Raw genomic sequence first — 9,479 nt, forward strand, 5'->3', positions numbered from 1 at the left:
CTCCCAGAGTGAAAGGAGCAGAAGACAAAGTAAAGTACAGGTATAAACATGAAGAAGACCTGCGGAAGGGACATGGAAAAGACCTAAGAGCCTCGGATATAAGGTCACCAGGTTGATGAACTAGATGGATGGGACAGAAAGGACTGACAAAACCCGAGACGATGGAGAAGAGACGATGGATGAAGATTGGAAGAAAGTTTTAAAAATTTATTTAGAAAAGTATCGTAAAATTAACGAGTATTAGAAAAATGTTGGAATGAAATTATTTGGCTCTAGCAGAAATGATAAAAGGAATTATGTAAGAATATGATATGGTTAAAAGAATTTGGTATAAGTAAGATTTGAGTTTTAAGTTTTAGGGTTTTTATGGTAAGATAAGGTTAAAATAGATTAAGGTAATTTAATGACAGAATATTGCAAAAGATGGAAAGGATTTGCTGAGATAATTAACAACTAGAATACAAAAAGGGAGGTGTGAGGAGGTCGATGAAATAAGTTAATGAAAGTTAAGGATTTGGGAATATTAGATTTGTTTTTAAATTTGTTGTATATCTTTGTTTTTTGACTGTGTTGTATTGTGTGTTTTGTTTTTTCTTTTTGATTTTGGTTTCTATTGATTTGTATTGTTTAATTGTTACTTTTATCTATTGTTGTCTTTCTTTTTCTCTTTTGATTGTTTTTTCCTTCTTTTTTCCTTTGTAATTTTAAAATTTTCAATAAATATCATTTTTTAAAAAATAAAAAAAGAAACTAAATCCTTCAAAGACAGAGGTCCTCTGGCTGGGTCGGGATGGCATGGGGATGAGGGACCAACTCCCTTCTCTTGCGGGGGCCCAATTAGTGCCATTGCCTTCCGTTAAGAGTTTGGGTGTAATCCTTGACGCCTCTCTTTCCATGGAGGCGCAGGTTACAGCAACAGCCAAGGCGACATTTTTCCACCTTCGCCACATCAAGCAGTTGGTCCCTTACCTTTCCTGCCCCGACCTGGCCACAGTGATCCATGCGACAGTCATCTCCAGGCTTGACTACTGTAATTCGCTCTACACGGGGCTGCCCTTGAAGCTGTCCCAGAAACTCCAGTGGGTGCAGAATGCTGCAGCGAGGCTCCTCACGGGGTCTCTGCCATGGGAGCATATTCACCCAGTGCTTTTCAAGCTGCACTGGCTCCCAGTGGAGTACAGGGTCAGATTTAAGGTGCTGGTTTTGACCTTTAAAGCCCTCCATGGCCTAGGACCCTCGTACCTACGGGACCGCCTTTCCAGGTATGCCCCACAGAGGACCTTAAGGTCCATATATAGCAACACCCTAGTGGTTTTGGGACCTAAGGAAGTTAGATTAGCCTCAACCAGAGCCAGGGCCTTTTCAACACTGGCTCCGGCCTGGTGGATCGCTCTGTCTCATGAGACCAGGGCCCTGCGGGATATGATTTCTTTCCACAGGGCCTGTAAGACAGAGTTGTTCCGCCTGGCCTTTTCCCTCCCCCTCTTTCTTTTTCCTTTTTCCTTTTCTCCTCCTGTGACGAGGCTGCATTTTAATATTTTAATGTTTCAATATTTTAATGTTGTATTTTAATCTTGTTTTTAAGTTGTATTCATTCAATTTGTTTTTATTATTGCTTGTTAGCCACCCTGAGCCCGGCCCAGCCTAATTATTATTATTGTTATTGTTATCTTTAGAAGCTTTGAAGACAAGGGTGTGTAATGTTCTAAAAAGAATTATGTCATCCAAGGATGCTCAGGCAGATGTTGAATCCCATCCCATCTATGTGAAATCACTCTCAGACTGTTTAAGTAAACAATAAAATACAAGGTTTGCTCACATTGAAAGATGTGCCAGGATTCAAACAGGTAAAGCGATGAAAATCAGGCACGCAATAATCCTTGAAAGTTGCAAAAGTCCATTGTCCAGATCAAAATGCTGTGCACACTCTGGAGAGAGCTTTCTGACAACCTGTCCGTCCCATTGTAGGTAAGAAGAATAAGTGCAGTGACGGGAAGAATAAGGTTCCCACCACAAATTTTAGAGGATGTGACATAATACAATCCCCTGTTTGTGACTCTCTAGCAATCTGTGTTTGGGATTTTTGGCTACTGATTTTGGTTTCCCTCAATTCCACTTGTTTAAAGGGGGCGGGTTAGAATCAGGCAAAAATGATGAGGAAGCCAGACAACGTGCTCCCCAAAGTGTTAATGCAAGACCCAGAGTCTTGACAAAGTCCATTGCTCTCTGGAGGATGGTTGGAAACAAAAAGTATGGACCTGGGTACCGTGCTTTCATGAAAACAAATGGGTGTTCCCCCATAAAATGCCAGGTCATGGAAGTAAGTCTCAACCCCCTGCCTTGTCCCTGAGTTTTCAAACTGTGGCCTGGCTTTCATAACATTCAAGAAGAGCAGTTGACTACGTCTGCAGAGAATGTTCTATTGGAAATGGATGTCACAGTGACATGCATCTCACAACAAGGAACTCATTTTGAGAGATAAATAGCTACCCATCCTTTCCCCACCTCACTTCTTCGTCCAGGGACACAAGATTCTCCCTGCCTAACCAATCCCTCTGTTTGGCCCAAATTCAACACCAGAAATGGCAATAGGTTCTTAGGGTTATTTGGGCACTGTGAGAACTGGATGCTGGGCTAGACAGGCCTCTCCCTTTGGCCAGAGCTAGCTATGGGCTGTTCTTGCATCCAGCAACCTCTGAGGTCTGCAGAAGTACCTGAAAGATGTGACCACCTGGCCTCCTGCAACAGAGCTGTTTCCCTTCTGCTTCCTTCTAGGACTGGAAATGTGCCTCCTTCCTGTCCCACCCTGAGGCTCCCTGAGGCTCACCATGACTGCGTGCATCGGTTCATCCGCACCTGATCTACCCTTTGGCCCTTGTTGTAGGTAATGTTGTGGATGTATCAGGCCAGGCTGCAGCCACTGCCCGTGAGGATGGTCAGAGCCAGAAATTAGCCCTGCCTCTTGTAGGTGTCAGCTTGTGGCTTGCTGTAGTGGTGGTCCGCAGGGGTTCTGGATGCCTGCAGCCCGCTGAGAGCTTGGGGAAGCCAGAAGGTGGGACAGGCAGGGAGACAGTGGCTTTGCCTGGTGCTTCATGCAAGCCAAAGTCTGCCCTTCTGAGCCACCCTCCCTTCTGCCCAGAGGAAAGCTGGAGTCTTGATTTGATATCTGTATCAATCAATCTGCAGTAGATGTACCATCCTGCTTGCTAGCAGGTAAGACCTTGTTATTAAATCTGCCAATAGATGAGGACTCCAGTCCCTGCGGAGGTGATCTGAGCCCATCCCCACTTCCACATAAATCAGACCCAACAGCATCAGACCCTCCAAGTTCCCCTATTTTCCAGGTAGAGTCTCAGATTTACAGAAGCCATTCCAGTTTTTGATTTGATTCTGGAAAGTCCCACTTTTCCTTAAAGGTAAAGGGAACCCTGACTGTTAAGTCCAGTTGTGACCGACTCTGGTGTTGCGGCACTCATCTCGCTTTATTGGCCGAGGGAGCCGGTGTACAGCTTCCAGGTCATGTGGCCAGCATGACTAAGGCGCTTCTGGCGAACCAGAGCAGTGCATGGAAACACCGTTTACCTTCCCCCTGGAGCAGTACCTATTTATCTACTTGCACTTTGACGTGCTTTCAAACTGCTAGGTTGGCAGGAGCAGGGACTGAGCAACGGGAGCTCACCCCATTGTGAGGATTCGAACCGCTGACCTTCTGATCGGCAAGCCCTAGACTCGTGGTTTAGACCACAGTGCCTATTTTCATTAGAGAAATGTTGGAGGGCATGGAGTTATGTGACCCCCAATCCAAAGAGATAAGTAGTCTTTAGAAGACATCTGTATAGGGAAGTTTTTTAATGTGTAATGTTTTATTATGATTTTTATACATGTTGGAAGCTATGATAATAAATAATAATTATTATTTTTACCTCGGGTTGTACCTCGGGTTACAGATGCTTCGGGTTACAGATGCTTCAGTTTGCAGATGCTTCGGGTTACAGACTCCACTAACCCAGAAATAGTAGTTACAGATAGGTAGCCGTGTTGGTCTGCCATAGTCAAAATAAAAAAATTCCTTCCAGTAGCACCTTAAAGACCAACTAAGTTAGTTCTTGGTATGAGCTTTCGTGTGCATGCACACTTCTTCAGATACACTTCTTCAGGTATCTGAAGAAGTGTGCATGCACACGAAAGCTCATACCAAGAACTAACTTAGTTGGTCTTTAAGGTGCTACCAGAAATAGTACCTCAGGTTAAGAACTTTGCTTCAGGATGAGAACAGGATGAGAACAGAAATTGTGCTCTGGCGGCAGGAGGCCCCATTAGTGGTACCTCAGGTTAAGAACAGTTTCAGGTTAAGAATGGACCTCCAAAATGAATTAAGTTCTTAACCCGAGGTACCACTGTAATAATTGTAGAATAGGACGTCCCTATTTTCATTGGAGAAATGTTGGAGAAGGTACGCAGCATTGTGACTAAGATCCAGGGAACTGGGTTCAAATGTCTCCTCTCTCCATGTTTTATTCTCAATACTGTCATTTTGGGCTTGGCTCCTTCAGCGCAGAAGCCAATAAAGCTCCTTGGGGAAAATCATGGGATAGAAATGCAATAAATAAAATAAATAATAACATTTGAGTCCTCCTGGCTCCCCTTAGGCCATGTTGCTAAGCATGTCTGCCCATCTTTACTCAAGCTTTCATCTCCTGGTGCTTTCTCTTTAGACACATGAAGCCCCACAGCACTCCCCTCTGCACCCATATGTTCCCATGTACACCCCCACATAACCCATGTACATGTACACTCACATGCACTCATGTATACCCATACACACATGCCCGTGTACACCCTGTGCACTCATGTACACCAATGTGCACCCCACCCCCTCTCCCCCCTCTTCTCCCTCAACCTTATACTGTGTACAACACTAATGTCTCACACTGAATGTAACTGACCTGTAGAAAAGACTCTGGGACCTGAAAGAAGATAAAATGCACGTACTTTTGTAAACAAAGAAAATCTTTTTTGAAATATTTTTTTAAAAAGGTAAAAAATAATGGATAGAAACAAACACATTGATACAGAGGTTTTTGAATGTTAATATCCAACTAAAAGCAGAACTTCTTACTGGGACTAATGGATATACAATTAGAAAAAGAGTATAGAAAATTATTTCAATATATGATTACAGCAGCAAGATTGTTATATGCACAAAGACAGAAGAGCTTATCATTACTATGGAAGAATGGTTATTGAAATTAATAGATTTGCATGTTTAATTAGAGTACAATTATTGCTGACATTTTTAAGGATTTAAACTACTTATGGACTATTTGCACAAAAAGAAAAATAAGCTTGTGATATATGGGTATGAAGGTTGATTTATAGAAAGTAGGATATTACTACAGAGCAAGGATTTTGCATAAATCGATAAAGCTGATAGAAAAGCAGAAGCATTTCTTTTCTTCTTTCTCTTGGTTTTCGTGTCAAAAAGGGTTTGGAATTTGACGTTAACTGTTGTATATTGCTTTTTCTTTGCTCATTTCAAGGTTTAATAATAAAATACTTTTTTTTAAAAAGGCAGAAGTATATCGGAATTCTATAATAGGCATTTAAGAGTTGCAAGATCCTCTCTACTTTTTTAAAAACTTATGCATAAGATTCTACCAAAAAACTCTGCAGGCACTGCCATCATTATTCTGAATACTTCCTCTTAGATTACACCCCCTCAGCAGGAGGATCAGCACGGGGGCAGCCTCTCCCCCATCTGAAGGCTGTGGGCCAGTCTCCCCTCTTGCTCTCTCTTCCTCTCTTTCTCATCTCTTTATTTTTGGCTTCACAACAGGAGGATCAACACTGGGGCCGGCTGCTCCCCAACCCAAAGGTTCCAGCCCAGTCTCCCCTCTTCCTCTCCCTTCCTCTTCTTGTTTTCTCTTCATTTGTGGCCTCCCAGCAGGAGGATCAGTGGCAAAGATTCCCAGCATGTAGTGGAAAACTGGAGCTCTTCTGAAGTACTTGACTGTTTCATGACGAAGTTTATTCCAAGGAATGCTAGGTAAAGCTCCACCACCAGCATTTTCTTCACGATCATGGTCTTCTCCTTCTGGTTGATTTAAGCCCATAAATGATGATACATTTTTGGCAAAATCATCTGCATCAAATTTGGTGCTCTCTGAGGGCAACTGGCTCACTTTCTTCTTTCCTGGATGTGATGCCAATGTTGGGGGCAGAGTTTCCATGTCAGCCTGGGACATGCCTGCAAGCTGTTCATCTGCATCTTTATAAGATTCTTCCATTTCTTCAGGTTCTGCAAGCATTGCCAGAGCTTTTTCTTCCAGAGACGAACTCTCTTCCTTATCTTGCGCCCTCTCAACAGGAGGCTCAGCACTTCGGCCAGCTGCTCCTGCATCCAAAGGCTGTTGGCCAGCCTCCCCTCTTCCTCCCTCTTCTTCTTGCCTCTCAACAGGAGGATCAGGAGCTCCTTTGAAGTACTTCATTGATTCCTGGCCACGTTCATTCCAAGCAGTGCTAGTTGAACATTCACCAGCAGCCTCCCCCTCTTCCCTATCATGTTCTTCATCTTCCAGTTGAGTTAAGTCCATAAATGATGATAAAGCATCAACAAATTCGGTCTGCTCCTCTGGATCCTCTTGCCCCTCCGGATCCTCCTGATCCTCTTGCCCTTCCTGATCGTCTTGCCCCTCTGGATCCTCTTGCCCCTCCGGATCCTCTTGCCCCTCCGGATCCTCTTGCCCCTCCGGATCCTCTTGCCCCTCCGGATCCTCTTGCCCCTCCTGATCATCTTGCCCCTCCTGATCCTCCTGATCCTCTTGCCCCTCCTGATCGTCTTGCCCCTCCTGATCCTCCTGATCCTCTTGCCCCTCCTGATCATCTTGCCCCTCCTGATCCTCTTGCCCCTTTGGATCCTCCTGGTCCTCTTGCCCCTCCTGATCCTCCTGATCCTCTTGCCCCTCCTGATCGTCTTGCCCCTCCTGATCCTCCTGATCCTCTTGCCCCTCCGGATCCTCTTGCCCCTCCGGATCCTCCTGATCCTCTTGCCCCTCCTGATCCTCCTGATCCTCTTGATCCTCTTGCCCCTTTTGCTCCTCTTGCCCCTCTTGCTCGCTTCCTAGAGTTGCTGCCAACATTGGGAACAGAGCATCCATATCATCCTCCCTTGCCAGGGATAGGTCTACAAACCGATCACCTTCATCTTCATACAATTCTTCAATTTCTTCAAGCACGTCAAATGCTGCCAGGGCTTCTTCTTCCCCCTCAACAGGAGAGTCAATACTGGTGCCAGCTGCTCCCCCATCCGAAGGCTGTGGGCCAGTCTCTCCTTTTCCTTCCTCTTTACTGTGAAATAAAAGTAATAGCAATCATGATAATTATAATAATTAATAATAATAATTTATTATTTATTCCCCGTCCATCTGGTGCATCTGGTAATTAAGATATGTATGTAAAATAGAAGGCCCTCTAAAAGAACTGCTATAAGCATGGGGAGGGGGTAATTAAAAAGCAATTAAACATTGAGAAAATTAGAACTATATACATACCGGTATATAGAATCTCGTGGGTGCCAGTTAAAGTATTTCATTATAATTGCTCAAACTATATAAAAAGGGGGCTAGCTGACAATTGAGAAGTGCTGAAAAACTAAGTATAGCAGAAGCCAATCTACTAAAATGACTATTTTCTATATGTTATAAAACATTAATCAACATTTTATTCACTTCTTTTAAGCAAACCCCTGTGGATGGTGGGAATCAAACTGGCAAATAAAGGAGGAAAGCTGGTCAAAGAGACCATACAAGTCTTCATTGGCTTTGACAAAGGAACGTCCTCTCAAGTCAGCCATGGCTGGTGCTTGACCCTCAGGCGGCTGTCCTTCACAAAACCAACTCCTGTATGCTAGAGGGGCTGTGCAGACCTTGGTATGTCCAAAAACAAGTGGTGGGACTACCCCAACAAAGCAACTTTTTGGAATAGTATTTCACTGATCACAGCACAAAGTAGTCCTCTCTGTTCTTATTTGGCTCTACCTGATGTATTTACAGGAGAAACAATGCACACTGACATAGCCAGATCTTGGAAAGCTTTGGATTTCTTAAATCGGGATCAATGGTACACTGTAGTTTCACAAACAGTGCTATTAGAAGAATTATCCCACAAACTGAAAGTTGCAAGAGGTCAAAGTAATCATGGCAATTTCTATGCAATTTGATATTTCTTTTTGCTTATTTATTTATTTAATTTATTTCATAAAATGAATATACTACTAGAGGGTGGGGTGGGGGGACTCAAAGCAGTTTACAAAAAAAAACAACAACCCCACAAACCCATAAAAAACATCATTAAACATTTTACAACCATAGTGTAAAACATACAGAAAGTTAATGAGGTTCAGGTAATGGGGTACATAACAAAGGAGTTATCTCAGTTTATAATATAGTTGGGCCTTCATAAATAAATACTTATTTTCAGGCTGGCATACACACTATCCAAACTCTATAGCAAGGAAAGTAAAATAACATGTTTTCGAATAAATAAATAACAGCTATTTTCAAAAAACGTGTGAATCATAACAAACCTGTTTTCATTCATCATGTTTTTGGTAATGTTAATAATTGTGATTCTTTTCTTCTTCTCCTTTCTATTTTCTGTTGAAGATTCAATAAAAATAAAAATAAAAGATAAAATTAAAACATGTCCGTTTAGGCAATCCTATCAAGATATGTAGAATATTGAAATGTTTTTGGCTCATCATTGATTTTAATGATTATTCTTTGAAAGTTTAAATACTTGTTTTTAACGTTTTCACATCTAAAGTCATTGTTTTATCCCCCGCCCCCTGTAAATCGCTTTGAAATGATATTTTTATACAGTTAAGCAGTGCTTAAACTTTAAGGAAAATAAAATAAATAAAATAATTCTTGTGGAGTACCATACGGGGGTGGTTTCTTTCAATGGTATTTAATGCATTCATTGGAAATATTTCTATACCGCCACTCCTGGCATCTGGTTCCCGAATGGTTTGCACAATTTCAACAGGCAGGTTCCATCAATAGGAGCCTGAGCTAAGTGACCCTTGGGGTTCCCTCCAGCTCTGAGATTCAACCACTCACTTTTATCCTGCCTGGACGAGCCTAAGATTACAATAAGCAAAACTCTACCTCTGTTCTCGTCGCCAAACTGCACTGATCCACAAAACCGAAACTTTTTGCCAATTTGCTGCCCGCTCCAGAGGCTTTGCAGAACAACTTTCACCAGCCTCCACCTAAAACATTTGGAGAACAAATGTTTTTCAGATTTGAAAATAAGGGATCAGCAGCCTCACCTGTTCCGAGGACAGTACGGGATATCTAACAATCCGGGATAGCAGCGGGAAACGGCGCTGGAATAAGGGAATTTCCCGCAAAGAAAGGGAAGGTTGACAGCTACGAGGGGAATAAGGAGGCTCAACTACAGGCAAACGGCAACGGGGC

At 42.8% G+C, this 9,479-nt stretch overlaps 1 protein-coding gene across 1 annotated transcript; it reads right to left on the reverse strand.

Moving 5' to 3' along the window:
• Positions 1–5,807: 5,807 nt before the first annotated feature.
• LOC309524258 (uncharacterized protein) lies at positions 5,808–9,246 on the reverse strand (the record flags this gene model as incomplete). Its single annotated transcript, XM_082208716.1, has 3 exons — positions 9,168–9,246; positions 8,585–8,654; positions 5,808–7,347 (listed from the first exon to the last, which is right to left on the reverse strand). Exons 2-3 carry the CDS (start codon positions 8,599–8,601, stop codon positions 5,808–5,810), a joined length of 1,557 nt encoding a protein of 518 aa, XP_082064842.1. The 5' UTR covers positions 8,602–8,654; positions 9,168–9,246.
• Positions 9,247–9,479: the final 233 nt, after the last annotated feature.

This window comes from Podarcis vaucheri (genome assembly GCF_965113315.1).
Source record: "Podarcis vaucheri genome assembly, chromosome: Z".
NCBI lineage: Eukaryota > Metazoa > Chordata > Lepidosauria > Squamata > Lacertidae > Podarcis > Podarcis vaucheri.